The 20,381-nt window shown below is 53.8% G+C and overlaps 1 protein-coding gene across 11 annotated transcripts in view; it reads right to left on the reverse strand.

Annotated features, from left to right (window-relative positions):
- The window catches only part of NPHP4 (nephrocystin 4), a 106,200-nt gene that overhangs the window by 44,133 nt on the left and 41,686 nt on the right, over positions 1 to 20,381 (reverse strand). For all 11 annotated transcript variants that reach the window (XR_014299667.1, XR_014299668.1, XR_014299669.1 and 8 more), the window contains 2 exons: positions 12,655 to 12,837; positions 6,488 to 6,626 (listed from right to left, as the gene is read on the reverse strand). Coding sequence is in view for 8 of the 11 variants with exons in the window: in XM_082686738.1 (XP_082542864.1) it covers positions 6,488 to 6,626; positions 12,655 to 12,837 (322 nt within the window). In the remaining 3 variants the exon portion in view is untranslated. The remainder of the gene's footprint in view (positions 1 to 6,487; positions 6,627 to 12,654; positions 12,838 to 20,381) is intronic.

The raw sequence follows: 20,381 nt of genomic DNA on the forward strand, positions 1-20,381 counted from the left end.
TACCATGAGCTGAGATGGAAAACCTAAAAAGCCATAAATCATAACAGAAACTTAAAGATTATGAAAACAAACCAAGGAAACCCCATCGAGGTGGGAGAGGGAGTGGGGGTCGGCAGCGTGCCCCTCCCCCCTGCCCACACAGGGACCAGCAGGGGCCTGCAGCCCACGGGAAGCCACCACCGGGAGCCCTCTTTTACTCCAGTGAACGTCTGCTCAGAACCGCCCCGCAGCCTCCTCCTCCCCTGGTCTCCTCGGTTCTCGGGGTCACCATGGTCCGCACGTCTGCATCTGCTCTTCTGGAACAGACCCAATTGCTCCTCAATAGCCTTGGTTGTTTTCAAGATTAACGCTGTCAGAAAATCCTTTCCAAAGGCACAGAGTTCCTGATGGTTTTATAGGTAAGTTTCATCAAACCTGCAAGAAACAGGTCCTGCCTTTTGCTGAAACCATTTCAAAGCCCAGAAACATACAGAAGGCATTCTCACTGTGACGGTGAATTTCTTGTGTCGAGTGATGAGACGGATCACAGGGGCCCAGACACGGGGCCGACCATCACTCTGGGGGTCTCTGTGAAGGTGACTCCTGCAGAAGTTACGATCTGAGTAACCCGACTGAGGGAAGCGGTCTGCCCTGTGCAGTGTGGGTGGGTATCACCCCATCTGTTGAGTAAAACCAAAGAGTGAGGGAAGGAGGGACTGGGCCCCTTCTGCCTGCCCATGGAGCTGGGATGCCCACCGTCTCCTGCCCTCGGCGCTCCTGCCCTCAGGCCTTCAGACCCAGAAGGAAACCTGCATGGCGGGTTTCCCCAGCTCCCAGGCCTCTGGACTGGGACTAATTACACAGCAGCTTGCCTGGGCCTCTTCTCAGCCTCCACAGAAGGCGTGAGCCAATTTCTTATAATAAATCTCTTCCTACGGGGTAGCCCACTGGTTCTGTTTCTCTAGAGAGCCTGAACTAGACATGCATTTTGCAAAGCTAGCACACTCCCAATGCCAAAACCCGGTGAAACAGGACAGGAAAGAAAGCCACAGACCAGGGGCCTGCCAGTTTCGGCCCACCTCCAGATTCAGGGCACGGCCTGGGCTTGTGAACAAACTGTGACCGTGACCCAGCCGAGCTCGCTCGCGTGGCTTTCACCACACGGCTCGGGAGAGGAGCGGCGGCAGGGCAACGGGCCCATCAAGGCTGAAACATTTACCGTCTGGCTTGAAGTCCGCGGACTCTGCCACAGATGAAGCCCGGTCACGGAGGCCGAGACAGAAGTCCTCAACGCGAGTGAATCAAATCAAGACAGGCAGAACCACCGGGTTCCCCACAAGTCCTCGCTCCGTCCCTTTCTTCTCTTCAGTAGACTTTATTGCCAGGGCGGTCTTACAGTCACACCAACACTGAGCACAGAGGACAGAGAACTCCCACATCCTCCCTGCCCCAGATACGCAGTTTCCCCACATCCACACCTCACACCCGCGTGGTACATTCTTTTTGCTCTAAAATATTTGGTAGTTTGCTTGTTGTCTTTTTTTTTTTTTAAGATTTTGTTCATTTATTTGAGAGAGTGTGTGTGTGTGTGTGAGCACAAGCGGGTTGGGGGGGAGGCAGGACGGGGGACTCCCCGCTGAGCCAGGAGCCCAGGGAGCCCCCCAGGCACCCCTACAGTCTCTTTTGAAAATGGATCTCCTTTTAGGCGCCCGGTGCCTCGGTACATTAAGCATCTGCCTTGGGCTCCGGTCATGATCCCGGGGTCCTGGGATCAAGACCCGGGTCGGGCTCCTGCTCACTGAGGGCTCTGCCCCTCCCCCTGCTCAGGCCGACTCGTGCTACTCATGGACGTGCTCTCTCTCTAATAAATAAATAAAATCTTTAAAAATAAAAATTTTTTTAAAAGCTCCCTGCACACATGGTCTTGAAGATTCATCCCTGAGGACACACAAAGACCCCTGTGGCTCACCCAATCCGCTGTACGGCGCCGACCATCCAGTCACACCAGCTCGTCTTCCCGTCCCGCAGAGGAGTGGGCAGGCCGCCGCGCGCTGAGAGCCAGCCGCTCCCCACGGGCGTCTAGAACCAGCACCCGAGTCCCAGGGCATGAAGCAGAGATGATGAAACGGCCCCTCAAAGCGGCCGTCCGGGCAGCACTCCTGCCGGCGTGGCAAGAGCCGCCTGCCCACGGGCACCCACATGAACCTCGTGCCATGAGGCCACACTTCTCCGGGGCGGGAGTGGGCGTCGGGGGCATGAGATGACTCCTCCCTGTGCGTGCACTTCTCCAGTCACCGGCGACACTGAGCCCGTCCCGCGCCCTCTGGCCACCTGGCTTCTCCGTGGAAATCCCCTGTTCCTGTGCTTTGCCCATTTTTCTACCCCATTTCCATTACTTCTAGTTGATTTGGAGCAGCTATTCCTATAATCCTTCTTCTTTCTAATCTTCTAATTCTAGAGTTTTCTATCACTTCTAAAGTTTTGCTTCATAATCCACCTACGTTTATTTTTGCACATGATATGAAATTAGGGTCTAATTCTGTATGTTCCTTATGGACCAGCACTCCCGCACGGTTACGTGTGATCGGGCGGTCCCTGCTCCCGGCGGTGAGCAGAACAATGCTCCCTACCCCAGAAATACCCACATCCTAGTCCCCGGAACCCATCAGTGTGATGGTGTCGCACACCAGTGACCGGCTGCTCCCGGGGGGACGGCCCGGATGATCAGTGTGCCCAACGCAATCCCAGCATCCTTGTAATTGATGGGGAGGCCGCAGGGTCAGGGTCACAGACAGATCGGGAAACTGCCCAACACCTCTGAAGAGGGAGAAAGGGGCCAAAGGACGCAGCAGCCACTAGAGCTGGAAAGAAGACAGAGTCTGCCCCGGAGCCTCCAGAAGGAACCAGCCCCACCAAGACCTCTTCATTAGCCTGTGAGACCCATGTCAGACCGCTGACTTCCAGAACTGCATGACAGTAAGTTCATACTGTTTTAAGCCATTTTACGTTTATGGTAATTTGTTACAACAACAGCTGCAAAGCAACACACTCATATAACCTGTCCATCCGTCACACTTGTTATTGTGTCCATCTCTAGCTCCGCCACGCTGCTCCGGCTACCGGAACTCCGCACACCTACAAATCAGGAAAGGTTAGAATTGCCTTCACTGTTCTCAACCACGGAATTTTTTAATTAAAAAAAAAAAGACTCTATCTCGAAGTAAAGTAAATGCAGTGCACAAGGGAGATACATCCCAGCAGAGAGCATGAGCCCAACTCAAAGTCACGAAAACACACGGCGCACCTAGTGAGTCACAGGAGCACAGAGCAGCCAGGAAAACGTCCAGAACCCTTGGACGACCGGCCCTGCGGTGCAGGGTTCCAGCAGCCAGAAACCGCTCACAGGAGGCAAAGACGCCTACCTCCAGCCAACACGAGGCAGTGACCAGAAACAAATGCACCTGAAACAAATTTTTTTAAACTGACAAAATATATGAAACAACAGGTTTCAAGACAATAGAATTCAGGCAACAAAGGACAGTGATCCTGAGGGGCAGGAAACAAGAGAAGGGAGTCCTGCAGCTGTCCCTGCTTACTGCGGTTAGTGGGTCTGCAGGTCCCGACACAGAGAGACAGGGCACAGGGGACCCCTGAAGGAGAAGACAGAGCTGAGGGTCTGAGAAGGCCGAGGAAGCTCCAGTTTGCAGGGCCACGCGCCAGACGGGACAAGGTGCACAGAAGGAGCACTCCGGTCACTTACAGAGAGCTCCCTGTAGATCTGGCAGGTGACAGATCAGGACAGCACCCAGTGCTGGGGCAAGAGTCCCTGGAAGACCCCGGATGTTCACCCGGAGCCGGAAGCAGGCCCACTGCACAGGCAGACGGCACACCTTGTAACTCGGGAGACAGGAGGACGCAAAGGGGAAGAGTTAGCCCTAGACTAAAGCTGATCTAGTCCCACCTAACAGAACTTAGGGGCAAGATCTAAAAGGATCAAACTGTTTCCAAAGCTCAAGAGTATTTATCAAATACGAAAGTATTTAACACTCGATAAAAGAAAATCCACAATACCTGTAACACAATAAAAAGTACTAAGAGCAGAGAAGCAAGAAAATACAACCCAAATTAGGATTAACATTACCCAATTAAAACTGAAGGAGAATTAGGGCATCTGGTGGCTTCGTCCATTAAATGTCTGACTCTTGGTTTTGGCTCAGGTCACGAGCCCAGGGTCCTGGGATTGAGTCCTACACCGGGCTCCCTGCTCTACAGGGAGTCTGCTTCTCCCTCTGCTGCTCCCCGCCCTTTGATGCGTGCACACAAGCACTCTCTCAAATAAATAAATAAATAAAATGGTTTTTAAAATATTTTATTTATTTGACAGAGATCACAAGCAGGCAGAGAGAGAGGAGGAAGCAGGCTCCCTGCTGAGCAGAAAGCCCGATGTGGGGCTCAATCCCAGGACCCAGGATCATGACCTGAGCCGAAGGCAGAGGCTTTAACCCACTAAGCCACTCAGGTGCCCCAGTAAAATATTTTTTAAAAATAAAAAATAAAAATCAATTACTGGATAATTCTGGCAAGCAGAGGGAGCGGCAGACTGGGTTTTAATCCCAGGTCTGCACACACCAAAGGTCAAGGCCACTGGAAAAGAAAGACCCAACCTGGTGGACTGCTGAGCCACAGCCCACCCGAGCAGCTGGTGCAAGCCCGATGCAGCTAAGCCACAAGGCAATCCCATCACTGCTTCGGATTAATTTGATTAGGACATCATCACACAAACCAGCTGCTTATTTCTACCACCAGGACCGCACAGTAAACTGAAGCCTTGAAAACTCCTGTCCAGGAAAAGTCATTCTGTCTCCCCTGCCAAGCTCGCCGTGCAGGCGGGTCCTCCCAGGACTCCCACTACCCAGGCTTCCCCACAGACGTGATGAACCACACTCACTGCCCTTCACCACTGTCCTCAGTGACTCCATCAGAAATATCGAATCACAACATTTACCTGTGTTTATAACCTGAGACACTGCCTTTCATATTTACCCTTCTCAAAGCTCGTTATTTTATTTTTTAAATGTAACTATATGTCAAGGAAGGAAAGATGAGTAGGAAATACATTGCACCCTTTGTTTAGTATTTTTAAATAACGTATTTTATGCCCTTAAGGCATTCAACGCCCTGCATGGACCCTGTCCGAAAACCCACGGCTTCTGCCCGCACGGCAGGGACCCCCCAGAAATCCTGGCTACAGCCCCCGCCAGCAGCGCTACAGATGGAAGCCTGTGACCAGCAGACCCTGGAATCCTGGCTGCCACCCAGTGAACTGGAAGAACCACTAGAACCACCAAATGCACTGCCTCTTGGAGAAGAAGGAAAATCCTTAATGATGTGGTTTGTCCCAAAGCAACAGACTCTCCGTCTAGTACCTGAGTACGTCCGGGCGTCTCAGAAGCCCCGGAAGACCATGAAGACAGTGTCACTGCATCAAGGTCTAGACCAAAGACATACGGGGACTGCTTCCACTGTCAAATTAAATTCAACAAGACCAGTTCCCATAAACTAGAATCTCAACTCATAAAAAATCTGTCCCAAACGAGTCCCAGACCCACTAGCGCCCCTGATCCAGCAGCCGGGACCTGCGGCCAAAACACCAGCAGGTCATCGCCGGAGACCGAGCAGCGTCTGTCAGGGACACAGTCCAGGACTAGAGCTCCCCTCTGCGCCCTACACATTAGTCCATTCCCTACCTTTCTAACTAAGAGACAAATCCTATGATCTAGAACAGTCTTTCAGCTGGAGCGATCTCTAGAAGACTCAGGCCAGGGCTCAGCGCCCTGCAGAGTGAATGTCTCCAACACTCCTCTGACGCCAGCCCTGCAGGGGCCCAACAGGTGGGGTTCTCAGTCAGACACTGGCTTCGGGGTCCCTGGGCAGACGCCAAGAGGCCCTGACCTCCAGGTTCTGAGCCAGCTGAGTGCAGGCCCAGTGGCCACCGGCGCTGCTTTACCCCCTACACCATGCAGAGATGTCACTGCTCCCAGGAAGGACGTCCCTCTGCTGGGAGTCCCCACTCCCTTTTTCAAAGCCACAAGCTGAGATCAGACACCCCACTCTCGGAGAGTGCTTCCGGGGGGCGGGGGGAAGCACCTTAAAACAACAAAGGTTCGGCACATTAATGGCACCACACACAGCAGGCAGCCGTGGATCTCAGCCACGCTCTGACTCCTGAGCCCATGTCTGCAGGACCCCAGGCCACGCGCCCCACTGGGTGTCACCTGCAGAGCCTTCCACAGGCCTCTGGTCAAGAGCTGCAAGAATCAGATGACAATGTGCTGTCACCATCCAACTCCACACTTCCTTATTAAGCAGAAGTTCAACCATGGGACCCAAATTAACGCAAATCTGTGTGATTATCAGATAAATGTTATTGTACTGGACTATGTACTTCTCGGGATCAGATGGAAGTCATGCTGTGTGCACAAAAAGTCAGTCCTCTGCAAACACTTACTTGTGGGGGATGTGGGTGGTCTCCTGGAGGGCTGCCGCTCTGCCTCGGAGCCGTGCACGAGCGCCATGGTGGTGTCCAGGTGTTCCTCGGGGCTCAGCGAGTACTGGAACTGGACAGTCCCCGACTCCACCTGCTTCACCTACGGTAGACACAGTGAGAGGGATGGCAGCCTCCCCCCTTATCAGTGCTCCTAAGTTACACCCAGAAGTGGGTCCCCTGGCCCAAAGTCGACGTAAACCCAGGGACGGCTGAAGCCCCGTGTTCTTAGATTATGACCAAGTCACTTCCTGAGCAGTCAGCCGTGGCATTAACACCCCAGAAGACCACGTTAGCACGGAAGGCTCTTACACAAGCAGAAATCACATTCTCCGGTTCTACATGTGTTTTTAAACAAACCTATGAAAAACTGACTTTTAAATTTGGGCATAGCACTCTGTTTAACACATGTAACCACAACCACGGTCAGGGCGCAGAGCAGCGCGTCACCCAAACCCTGCCCCGTGCTGCTGCCGCCTGGCCCCGCTGTCACGGAGTTCATCTCCCTCACAGCAGCCTGGTCTGTCCAGGACGTCACACGCGTGGAACCACGCAACAGATCACTTTTGAGCCTGGACTCCTGCACTTCACACGGTGCCGATGGGACTCATCCAAGCAGTGGGACGTTATCTGTCATCGGTCCCTTTTCCTGCCGAGCGGCGCTCTCCGGGACGGCGGGCATGCTTGATTCATGCCTTCGCCCATGCAAGCACCTTCAGGCCCTTTTCAGCGTGACGGTTACAAACCCTGGGGTACATGATTCCGTGTGAACCAAAGTCTTCATGTCTCTAAAACCAGGACTGCTGGGTACTGGCGTGCATAGAGTTCATTCTGCAGGATGCCGTGGTTTACTTCTAGACTCTCTGTTCTGCTCCCCTGACCTTCGTGCCAAGCCCTCACCAACAGCTCTTCACAGGAGCTGCGGAAGCTTTACTCTAAGGGTCAGACTGTGGGGCGCGATTTCTCCTGCTTCACCACCCGGACCCTTCTGATTCCTGTGCTTTCTGTATAGATTTTAGGATCAGTCTGTCTACATCCAGACCAAAAAAAAAAAAAAAGTCCTGCTGGAATTTCGATTAAAATTCTATTATCTGTAGATGAATTGGGGGAGAATTTATATCTTTATCATGTTGGATCTTCTCATCCACAAAGATGTTGTGTCTCTCCATTTACGATCTCACCCAAGACAAGAGGAAGCACAAGAACAGTGGCGTGCGGCAACAGGAGCGGGCTACAGTTCCCAGCAGGCAGATCCCGTAAACATTGTGTGATTAGATTTCTCTCTTTGGGGGAAGAGCTTTATAAGTAATACTGTTTGGTTTTTTTTTTTTAATTTTGCTTGTCAACTTTTCATTGCTAGTATACAGAAATGAATGATTTTTCTATCTTGATCTCCTGTTGTCTCCCGCAACCTCAGTGAAGTCACTAATTCACTCTAGCAGGTTTTTCTGTAGATCCCTTGGGATTTTCCACACAGACAATCACGCTATCGGCACACAAGTACAGCTCTATTTCTCCCTTTCCAATCTGTGTGTCTTTCGTTTTCGTCTTCCTGCCTTACGCCCTGGCTAGGACTTCGGGTGCGATGCTGATCGAGATTCTGAATGCTGAGCGGACGCCCCTCGCTTGTCCCTGACCTTAAAGGGATGACACCCCAACCTCTCACTCCCAGTCGGGTGCTCACTGACAGGCTTGTGTGGATGTCCCCCGGCAGGAGGAGGGGCTTCTCGACTACTCCTAGTTTGCTCACAGCTTTCATCAAAAATCAAAGTCAAATTTTTTCAAATGCCTTGTGTGTCAATTGTTAAGATTATACAGTTTACCTTCTTTAGGCTATTACTATGGTGAATTATATTTATTCATTTTTAAAACAAAACCAGCCCTGCATTTCTGGGACAAACCTCCACCTGGTCATGGCGTTGTCTTCTTTCCATAGGCTGGATTTGATCTGCGAGGGTTTTGCGGATTATTCTCCATCTGTGTCCCTGAGGGACACGTGTCAACGGCGTCCATACGCTGTCTCTGGTCCTGTTATCACAACGTGGTAGCACGGCCCCGCTACGTGAGTCGGGAATTGCTGGCATCCTTCTATTTCCTGGGAGAGTCCGTATAAAACTGCTCCTTTCTCTTCAAGTCGTTCAGTAGAATTTACAGTGACTAGGCCTGGATATCGCTTTCTCGAAAGTTTTAACCACAAATTCAGCTTCTGTAATAGTCCAAGGACTACTCAGGTTGTCTACTTCATCTCGGGTGAGTTCTGATAATTTCTGGCTTAAGACAAATTGATCCACTTCATCGAAATTGCCAAATGAGCAGGCCCACAGTTGCTCACCATGCTCCCCTGCGGTCCTTTGACACCTGTGGGGCCAGCAGAGATGGTCCTGCTTCTACTCCTAACACCAGCAATTTGGGTCCTTGTTGTAGCTCTCTTGCTGGACATTTATCAGTTTTATTGATCATTTCAAAGAATCAGCTTTTGGCGTCATTGATTTTTCTCTATTTTTGTTCTCTGTGGTCTCTATACTGTCTGTTTTTGAGTTCATTTGTTTCTGCTCTTCATCCTTATTCCCAACTTTCTTCCACTGGCTTTCAGGTTATTTTGTTGTTCTTTCTCTTGCTCCTACTGGTGGAAGAGAAGATTACTGAATGGAGACCATTCTTCTGTTCTAATACATACATACATGCTATCAATTTCCCTGGAAGCACACGACAGCTACATTCTCCACCTTTTAATGTATTTAATGTATTTTCCTTTTCGTTCAGTCCAAAACCTCCTCTATCTCTTCCTGAGGCTTCCTCTTTGAGTTAGGGATTATTTAGAAATGTATCCTTTGCTTTCCAAGTGCCTGTACTTTTTACTCTTATCTTTGTTATTGACTTCTGGTTTAATTCTATTGTGAACTCGGAACATACCCTGAATAATACAATTCCTTAGAAATTATGAAAGTTTTATGGCCCAGGATGTGGTCTGCCTGTGTGTTCCCTGTGCGCTGCCATCAGGCGTGGGGCTCTACAGACGTCATGTCAATCCACACAGTTCACGATGTCGTCTGGTTCTTCCATGTCCTCGGTGATTCTCTCCGTGTTCCCTGGTTTGCTCAGAGGACGCCAGAGTCTCCAACCATGACCAGGAACTTGTCTGTTGGCCCTTTCACTTCTATGACTCATTTCTGCTTTATGTATTTTGAAGTTCTGTGTTAGATGCACACACATTTAGGACTGCCATGTCTTCTTGGTGAATTGCCTCTTTTATCATCTGTAATATCCTTAATTCCTAGAAATTTCCTTTGCTCCAAAGTCCACTCTGTCTGGTGCTGATACAACCACTCCTGTTTTCTTTTGATTAGCGTTTGCATGGAATGTTTTGGTGTCTGTTGAGTGTCTTTTCTCTGAAAGCTGAGATTTTCCTGGTTCTTTGCATGTCAATTTAACTTAGATTTCATCACAGATATTTTGAACATATCAGGAGACTCTGAGTCTCATTTAAAGCCTGTGGAGTACGTTGATATTTTTGTGTCATCAGGAATCAGCCCAGTGGGTCCAGGCCACAGTTTCCAACTGGTTTTCTACAGGTTGTCAAACCCACGCAGTGCTATCCAGATCCCTCCTGCATGTGATCCACCCTGCAACTCTGGGCCGGGGCTGGCAGTCTATCCACAGTCAGTTCTCAGGGTCTCTGGTATGGTGCTTCAGGGTCAGACCAGACACATGCAGCCGGGGGGTGAACCCAGCATTTCTTACACAGCGGCATGGGGTTGCTTCCCAAGCCCCTCCCTCTCCATGGCCTCCCCAGGCCTGTCCAGTTCCCTGGGGCTTTACAGTCCTCTAGCCAGACCCCACTGCACTGCACACTCCTGGCAACAGTCCCTGAATCCAAGGCTGCGCAGTGGAACAGAGTGGTTTCTTTAAAGGGTGCGGGAGCGTATCAGAGAGCTGAAGTTCTCACCTATCATTATTGGTAGTCAACACATAATGTCTAAAATTGAGAAACTAAGAAACAGCAGTAGAAGCATAATGTCTGGAAACAAAGAAACACCGTCAATCACAGCCGAGAGCTGAAAGTGGCTGACTCCGGAGATATAAATGTTTTTTAAAAGACAATTACTTGGTCAAAGGAAAAACACAAGAGTTGTTTAAGAAAGAAAACACAACATACCACACTACTTACCTACACAGGAAATAGCATCGAAATAATCATAACACAGCCCCCACATCCACTTAGCCAAAACTTATGGGGTATCTCTAATATTTGTATTTCCCTCTGATCAGTATCTACCACTTCCCCTCAAGGGTAAGTTCACAGGATCGGGGCCAGTGTTCCTGGGTAGACAGAAGAGCTTGGTAAATGTTCACTGAAAGGATGAGTGAGACAGAATGAGCCGGTGCAGGAGCACAGCTGGGCTCCACGCCTTCTGCCTGGACAGAGGCCGGCCCTGCTGGAGGAGACCAACGCAGGAAGAAGCAGAGGAGGAAGCGGAATTATACTTGTGACTAGGTTTGTTCATTATTTAGATGTTTAGCCTAGTGGTCTCAGCCAGGGGCCATTCCCCAGGAAACGTTTGGCGATGTCTGCCGACAGCTCAGGGTGTCACAGGTGCGCACCCGCCACGGGCCTCCAGCTGGGGACGAATGTCCCCCGGTGCGCAGGGCAATCCCCACAGCAAAGAATTACGGCCCGGACTGGGAGCAGCGCTGAGGTTGAGAATTAGAAATGATATCCCTTGTTAAAAACGGCAGTATTTGGTACATTTCTGTCCTCGAGATAGTCAAGCTCTCCACATCCTCCAACACGGTTTACGCACTCAGACAGTGAAGGGAATGTCGTGGCATGCCAAGGCTAAAATTAAATAAAATAAATACTTATTTAAACACATACATACGTACATACCAAGACGGGGAGAGAGAGGCAACGGCTTCAGGAACTCTAATGGCGGTTTTATATAAGGGCCCAGACTAGTCCGTGGGGGAGCGCAGCAAGCGGGTCCCACAACGAGACGTCCCCATAGGGAGAAAAGCTGCACAATCAGCCGTTCCTCATCCAGGTCCCCAGAGCACTGCCCACATCATAAACAGCAACACCAAAAGTAACGTTTGTCGTTAGAGTCAGCACACGGACGACTCACTGAGGGCCGGGGACGGTCCCTGCACCTAAGGAAAATGAGACTCGCCGCACTGCTGAGACAGGCCGGGCAGTTCAGGAGCGCGGGCAGGTCCAAGCACTCCCGTGCCACACAGGGCAGCACCAGGTGACATGGTGTGACACAGGGTGACACTGGGAAACATGGGACGACACAGGGTGACACTGCATCAGGATGGGCTTCCGTCACCAGCAGCGCTTTCCCACAACACCTGCGGCTCCCTGGGTCCCTGCTACCCATCCTGCAAGGCTGTCAGCGGGCAGGGAGGCCGAGGGAGGAGACCCCTCGCACACCCTGGCCCCGCCCCCTTTACCTGTCTTCTCCGCCAGGGTTCAGAGAGAACTTTATTCCCAACATGGATTTTCAGCTGTGGCTTGCCCTCCGTGCAAAGCTGGAAGGCGCTAGGGGCCAGCAGGCACGAGAAACCAGTCGTGGAGACGAGCCCAGCTGGACGCCCAGTGCCCGGCACCAACCACAGCCTCCGCCTCCCACAAGGCCCACCCCCCATGTGTACACACACAGCACAGAAGCGCACCCTGTTTGCACAGTGCGTACAAATGAAAGTCACAGGCTCTCAGGCCATCTTGCAAGACTGATGTGTGAACGGGGATGTCCTAAGCCTAAGTTCACAGGTGGCCGGGACTCAGCAATTACGCTCGTCCCTTAAGGGCACATCCATGACATGAAAAAATTCTGCTCATGGGGTGCCTGGGTGGCTCAGCAGGTTAAGCGTCTGCCTTCGGCTCAGGTCATGGTCTCAGGGTCCTGGGATTGAGCCCCACATCGGGCTCTCTGCTCAGCAGGGAACCTGCTTCCTCCTCTCCCTCTGCCTGCTGCTCTGCCTACTTGTGTTATCTCTCTCTGTCAAATAAAAAAATAAAAAGAAAGAAAGAAAAATCTGCTCATGACATAACCTCTGGTTTTGAAAACGTATGAACTTGCCAGAAGCTCTGGGGCAAAGTCTCACACTTGCGGAGCATCTGAACCACTTACCTCTTCGGAGCTCCTGCTGGCAGGGGGCACTTTATAGACCAGACGGTGCGAAGGGTTGGGCCGGATCCCACCCTGCAGAGGTAAGGTCACCTTCCCGGAGCCGGCTTCCAGCACGGGGTTCCACACAGCCCAGCGAATCGTGTGCATACACGCCACGCCGGACAGAGAGGGGACGGAGGCCACCTACAAGGGAAATGGTGTCAGTGCCTGACGTCCACCAGGCCCACCTTGCAGATGTCAGGAGGGAGCAGTGCAGCCAGGCAGGGTCACGCAGAAGGAACCAGGGCAGGAGGGCACGCACAGAAGCTCAGAGGGCACGGGAACAGCTGCCCACCTTGAGACCCCCGCCCGCCAAGCGCTCCTCCCGGGATCTCCCTTCTGGCTCACGGCAGCAGCGGCCTCTCTTCTCAAGACGACACCACCCTGCTGACCCTGCCTGTTCCCCTGGGGCTCTCGGTGTGGCTCTGTGAGCACGCTGCCCCTCGCCCGCACCCGCGCAGCTCACCGCTACTAGGAAAACACGGGGAATGACACCTGGTGTTAGTGACGACGCAGGGTGCCCGCGGACATTCCGTCTGCGATCATTCCCGCGTGTTTTCTCCAGCTCCGCTTCTGCTCATAACGAACGGTACATTTCACGTATGTGACTGTGTGTGCCTGGGAAACCGGCCAGGCCCGATTTTCTGGGCCTCCCTTCCTCCGCCTTCTCTTTTACTGGGCGTGAAGCCAATGAAGGCACCAAGAAAAGCCGGGATTGAGGACAGGCTTCGGGCTTGACTCAGCGTGTCCTAATGGCACCACCTTCATGCGTCCACTCCAAATTAAAAATAAAGCCACACTCCAGGCCTGGAACGCCTGCTCAGCTGGGCAGTGAGACTAGCGGCGGGAATGGGCGCCGTCAGACACCCCAGCTCTGGCCGAGCCCCCAACAGGCAGGAGCCCCAGGCTCCGCGGGAGGCAGCTCGTCAGGGCTCCGGGAAGGCCCGCTCTGGGCTGGAGGCCACGGGGCACTCGGCAAGCGGGACGGACAGGGAGCCCAGGAAGGCACTGTCCAGCCCCAGGGCACAGGCCCCAACCAGAGTCACACTGAAACTGTCCAGCCCAGGGCAGGAGCCACCCCCGCCTCTGCCCACTGCCTGGTGCCGGTGGTAGGGCAGGAAGACAAAAACCTGAAGGTGATAGGCAGTCCCTGGAGCACAGGCACAGCGCTCCGAACGCCCTCCTCGTGGGCAGCAGTGAGCGGTCTGCTCCCCTCCGCAATGGGGACAGCAGAGGAATGGGGTGACCCCGTGTGGTCTCGACCACCAGCCTCATCTGCTGAGCCAGGCAGCCCTCCCCATTTGGGCCATGGGCAAGGGGAGCCTACAAGGAGGGGCGTTCGCTCCTGGAAGGAAGGGAAGCCTGCATCGTCCCCAAGGAGAGGAAAGCGGAGGGGAGCCCGCGGGGGCCATGTTGGAAGCCACAGGAGAACGCCAGGCTCTGGCAGAGGAGCTGGGGCTCCCAACAGACCCCACCTGCTTGTCACAGCCAGGACATGACGGCACTCAGGTCCGCATGACATTGTCACACACGCACACGGAAGGACTCTGGCTGGAGCCCCACGCACACGGCTCCACAGTCAGCTGGGCCCACCGTAGCCGAGGGGATGTGTGCGCAGCACCCCACACGGGAAAGGAAGCACACTTGTCTCACCCCGGTCGGGATGTCCAGAATGTTCCTCTGCCCAAACACATCCTCAGTCATACGGGATACGGGTCCAGAGTCAGCGTCCGGCCCGGAATCAATGTCTCTTCCTGAGGCCCCATCATAAGTGGACCAACCTCACTTCCGTGGGGCCTGTTCTGAGCCCAACTTCCGATCACGAGCTAGGCTACCGCCCACTCTGCCCTGGCCACCCTGCCAGCTCAGTGAGAACATCCCGGAGGCACGAAGAACTGGCAAAGTAAGACGCCTACGCGTGTGACCCTGCCCAGCATGTCCGAAACGCGTCAGGGGTGCAGACAACCCTGCCGCTCCCCACCGCACTAGCTGACAGCGGTGACATCAAACGGTCAGAGGACAACAAGGGGACTCTAAGTCCACTGCTCTTTAAAAACAACATCTCTGGGGGCACCTGGGCGGCTCAGTCTGTTAAACACCTGCCTCCAGCTCTCGTGCGCTTTCTCTCAAATAAATAACATTTTTTTAAAAAATCACTATAATTGTATTAGCAAAACGGGCCACTAAAAAACACTCTGCAAATTCCAACATTGCTAGACTACTTTTGTATACAGCCATCTCCTTATAAGACCCAGGTTAGGGGTGCCTGGGTGGCTCAGTGGGTTAAAGCCTCTGCCTTCAGCTCAGGTCATGATCCCAGGGTCCTGGGACTGAGCCCCGCATCGGGCTCTCTGCTCGGCGGGGAGCCTGCTTCCCCAACCCCGCCTGCCTCTCTGCCTACCTGTGATCTCTGTCAAATAAATAAATAAAATATTTTTTTTAAAAAGACCCAGGTTATTACGGGATCAAAAGTAAAATATGTATCCAAGTTGTCATGCTGTTTGTGCCAGTCCTTCTAGTTTAATCTTTCAAATTAGGTGATTCTGATATGCAGTCTTCCAATTTCACAGTTCCTTTGGTTTCCTAGTTCTTGATCGATAACAGCCCTCCCCATGCGGAGTACCTGTGGGTTACACACATATCCGCCTCCCCTTCATCTCTAACAGCTCCAACAAGAAGAGACGGTCCGCGAGTCACTGATAATTCCTTTGCAAAGATTTCTGCAACAGTTAGGGCTTGTGGGCAATGCAGGTGCCATATATTAGCCTGTGCTCTCTTCCACCAGGCCGGGCTGACACTTGCAGGCGAGAACCTGCCCAGCCCTGCGCCTCGGATCCCCCCAGCCTGGCGCCCAGCTCTGAGGAGGTCAGGTGCATCCAAGCACCTATTTGACTGGTCAGCGTGACAAGGCTCCTCCTGCTGGTGAAGTCTAGTGGTTGAGATAAAGTCAGTTACTTCATAACATCTTCTCCTGTCCAGCTGGGTTTGCATTCACGAAAAAAAAAGGGGGCGGACCATTGAATTGTTCCCCATTTAGACTTTTAATGGTAACTGCAAACAAGAGGCTGAAGAAGCACACTGGAGCGTAAGCCGGGTTTGGGGAACAGAAGGGCCACACCACATGCCCCGAGCAGAGCCCGACAGACAGCCCTGATGGGAACGCTGTAACCCGGCTCCCTGTGGGGGCTCCACGCAGCTTCAGAAAGGCAGGTACCCAGCCTAAGCCCTGGACGCTGCGACTGTGACGTGATTTGGAAAAAGGGTCCATACAGATGTAACTAAGTCTTATGAGATTAGGAGCTCTAGATCATCCAGGTGAGCCCCAAATCCAACGACCAGTGTCCTGACAAAGCAGGACAGAGAGAGGAGACTGAGAGACAGACGGAGGCCATGTGCAGGCGGAAGCTGCAGCGCCGTGGCTGTGAGCCCGGGGGGACCGCAGCTGCCAAAACCTGCAAGGGGCAGCGGGGGTCTTCCCCTGAAGCCTCCGGACGGAAGCCAGCCCCGGGCTGGGCGCAGGCGCATCCGAGAACGCCCACCCCCAGTGCGAGCAGCGGGGACCGAGGCCCGTCCTGCAGAGGGGCAGGCATCTGCCCACAGGACTGATGGGCACGTGAGAGCAGCCAGAGCTCGACGGCCGGCAGGGAACAAGGCCGGCTCCAGGCTACTCGTGTCCCAGCAGTCTCCGTAAAGAATACCGGATCCTTGGCCACTGCGGCGCACTGCACAAGGCCCGAGAGCCTGCCAGGTGAGGGGTCAGGAGAGAGACAGGCCCCCAGGGCCTGGGTGATGCCACCGCACAAAGCAAAGACTCACGGGACGGGCATCACAGCCCAAAGTCATCCTTCCAGACAGCGGTGAGTTAGACGCCGGAGCCGCTTGTAAAGCAGATGGACAGGGAACGCGGCGGCGGCTGCAGGCTGATGCAAAAGCACCTTTCACGGTGCAAAAGGAAACCCAAGGACACATAATTACTCACTTAATCTGCCCGTGTATGACAGTACGGGCCATCCAAAGGCACAGCAAGCATTTGACAAAAGGTAGAGTCGTTTCATTCTACTGAGTGGAGTACGTGCAAACATACTCACGAGCGGTGACGAGCGGGAGTGTGGTCTGAAGAAAGCACCATAACGTGGGACAATGCTTCATCCTGGCTAAAAAGGTCATAGCACTTTGGTCCTCAGCAATAAAGGTGATCACTTGACAGTGAATTAGAGAAGCAAAGACGAAACGGCCCTGAGCTTGGAGCTGTGCCTGGAGAGGGGTAGATGGACTGTGGAGCCCAGTGGCCTTTGCACGTGCACCTGCTTCCTCAGGAAAACCTGCCTCCTCAGGAAAACCTGCCTCTTGCCTTGTTCCGCTTCTCCCCTTCTCTGCCTGGGTCCGACAGTGTCCTTGATGACAGGGCTCAGGCTTGGTGGCCTGGTGTCCTTCCTGCAGGCACGGCCCTCCAGTCCTCAGGGCTGGTCCCCCACAGGTCAACCCACATACACACATGCAATGCACGCACGCGCACACACACACTAGGGCAACGACTGCAAGGTCTGGCCTCACCAGGAACGAAACCTGCAGCCCCGTGACCTTGGACTTCAGGCCCAGCGCCGGGAGGGCTACGTGTCTGAGCTCACAGGCATTTCATCACAGCCGCAGAGCAGAGGAGGATGTGGCCAGAAACAGGCGTGTGGGTGAAAAGGCGGACGGCCAAGTGGGAAGGAGAAGGCCTCCGCACACGCGCCGAGAGCGCAACGCCCTCCCTCACCGAGAGCACAGCACGTGAGGAGGACCCGCGAGTGCACGCCAGGAAGGCGGGTGAACCCGCAAACCGCCACACAGTCACTCACTGCAATGCCGCTTCGCCCCCGCCCCAAGCAGCAGACCCCAGAGCCCAAAACACCACGGCCAGCAAGGGCCACCCCCGGCCCTCGGTGCAGCAAGCCCTCCTGGGCACGTGGTGCAAGGCTGGCAAGCGCGCACACAGCAGCCCCTGCACTGCGTGCAGCGGCGAGGCCCCACCAACGGCCGAGCTCTGCAAACGCGGGAAAAGCATGAACCGTGCGGCATGATGGAGTGAAGGCAGCCGGAGGAGGGCGAAGCGATCTGTGGCAGGCCTGGTGTGACAGCGGGGACACACGTGGAGTCAGCCCCCCGCACGCTGAACGGGAGCCAAGAACACACACGCGCATGCCCTTGCACCCACCCACGCACAGCAGCCCGGGGGCGACGGCCCTGGTCCCCACCTGGGGCTGCGGCAGCGGAAGCGACAGGGACACAGAGGGAGCAATGGTCTTCTGAAACCACCTCTTGGCAGAACTTTTACTTTTAAAAGCATATAAGTGTCCTACACATTCACAAACGGAAACTAAATCACTAAGGACAGGAGGGGAATTAACCACACAGCTGAAGTGCGGCCAGAGTGAGCAGCAGGGCCACCTTGCCGGGGCAAGGCCGACGGGCTCTGAGACTCTTCCAGAGTCCTGAACTCGGGCTGGGAGACCCGCCTCTCTCGGCAGTGTTGGTGGAGTGAGCCTGCACGGGGGCTGACGTGCGGGGGAGGAGGGAGCCCACATGCCGACGGAGGCCGGAGAGCCCCGCCAGATGGCCTGCGGTCGGCAAGAACTCCAGGCCTACGCCGGGTCTGTGCACACGGAGTGTGTACACGTGTGTGCTCACATGTGCACATCTGTGTGCCTGCGTGTCTCCACAGGTGAGTTTCCCAGCTCTGTCCACCGAAACCAGAGTTGGGGGAGGAAGACACACCTAGCACCCAGACCCGGACATGGACGCATCCCCTTTAAAGGAACCAGGGCTGGACCGCCCAGGTGACTCGGGCAGTTAAGAAACCTGCTCTTGATTTTGACTCAGGGCACGATCTCAGGGTCCCGGGACCTGGCCCACATCAGGCTCCGCGCTCAGAGGGAAGTCTGCCGGAGACTCTCTCCCTCTGCCCCTCCTCCCACCTCTCTCTCTCAAATACATACAGACATCTTTTTTGTAAATTAAAAAATCAAAATAAATGAATAAAAAGAACCAGGGCTCATCAAAAACAAGGAAAATCTGAGAAACTATCACGGTCCAGAGGCGCATAAGACCCGATGACTACCTGACGTGTGGCATCCCAGGTGGGGTCCTGGAACCGAGAAGGACTTTAGGGAAGGAAATTCAACTAAACCACGGACTTACGTCGGTGACCGTTTATTAATACTGCTTCATCCGTTGTGACAGATGTGCCGCAGTCATGCGGCTAACGGCCACGGAACTGGGGACGGGTGCGTGGGATCTCGGATCATCTACACAGTTTGTCCGTAAATCTGAAACTTTTCTCAAAGAAAAAGTTTATCGAGTACAAGGCAGAGGTGGGGAAGCCCGGCTCCTCCCAGGACGACCGATGCCGGGGCTGGAGCGGGGAGGGCGCCGGCCGAGCCCGGGGCGTCCCGCTCCGCCGGAATGCGAGGGAGCAACGGAACCGAGGGCGCCACAAGGACACAGCCCGGAGGGACACAGCCTGGAGGGACACAGCCCGGAGGGACACAGCCCGGAGGGACACAGCCCGGAGGGACACAGCCTGGAGGGACACAGCCCGGAGGGACACAGCCCGGAGGGACACAGCCTGGAGGGACACAGCCTGGAGGGACTGTGGACAGCTCTGGGCGATCTGAGCACTGACATCATCAGGGAGAGCAGTTTGGTTTTCTTTCTTTGTTGTTTTTTTAAAGGTGTCCTTGAGTCTATCCCAACGTGGAGCTGGACTCCTCACTCTGAGGCGGCGGCAACGGAGGCCAACCAGGGACGGTGAGGGGGGGCCTGCCAGGGTCTCCCCACGGACTGCCTCCTAGCCACAAGGGCAAAACCAGTAACCGTCCAGTGGCGACATCACACAACACCTGACCAAACTAAGCAGGCCAACTGGACCGGAGGGACAGCACACCCCTCCGACGGGGGACCCTGAGGGACACACCCACCCCACTGCTGTGTCCCAGCTGGGACGCAGACGCTGACGCCATCAGGAGGAACCGTCACCAAATCCAACAGGAGGAACACACACTTTCAAATGTTTCTACCAAAATCTATACAGAACTTACCAAAAACCCAAAAAAACAGTCCAGTCAAGAAATGGGCAGAGGACATGAACAGACATTTCTGCAAAGAAGACATCCAGATGGCCAACAGACACATGAAAAACTGCTCCATATCACTCGGCATCAGGGAAATACAAATCAAAAACATAGTGAGATCCCACCTCACACCAGTCAGAGTGGCTAAAATTAACAAGTCAGGAAACAACAGATGCTGGCGAGGATGCAGAGAAAGGGGAGCCCTTCCACACTGTCGGTGGGAAGGCAAGCTGGTGCAGCCGCTCTGGAAAACAACATGGAGGTTCCTCAGAGAGTTGAAAATAGAGGTACCCTACGACCCAGCAGTCACACTACTGGGTATTTACCCTAAAGATACAAATGTCGTTATCCAAAGGGGCACATGTACCCGAATGTCTATAGCAGCAATGTCCACAACAGCCAAACCCGGGAAGAACCTAGGTGTCCATCAACAGAAGAACGGATGAAGAAGACGCAGTCCAGACACATACACAGGGGAAAGTCAGCCGTCAGAGAGGATGGATACCCACCATTTGCATTGACATGGATGTGCTGAGTGAAATAAGTGAGTCAGAAAAAGACAATTATCATATGGCC

The sequence above is a fragment of the Mustela nivalis genome (genome assembly GCF_964662115.1).
Source record: "Mustela nivalis genome assembly, chromosome: 10".
NCBI classification, from domain to species: Eukaryota; Metazoa; Chordata; class Mammalia; order Carnivora; family Mustelidae; genus Mustela; species Mustela nivalis.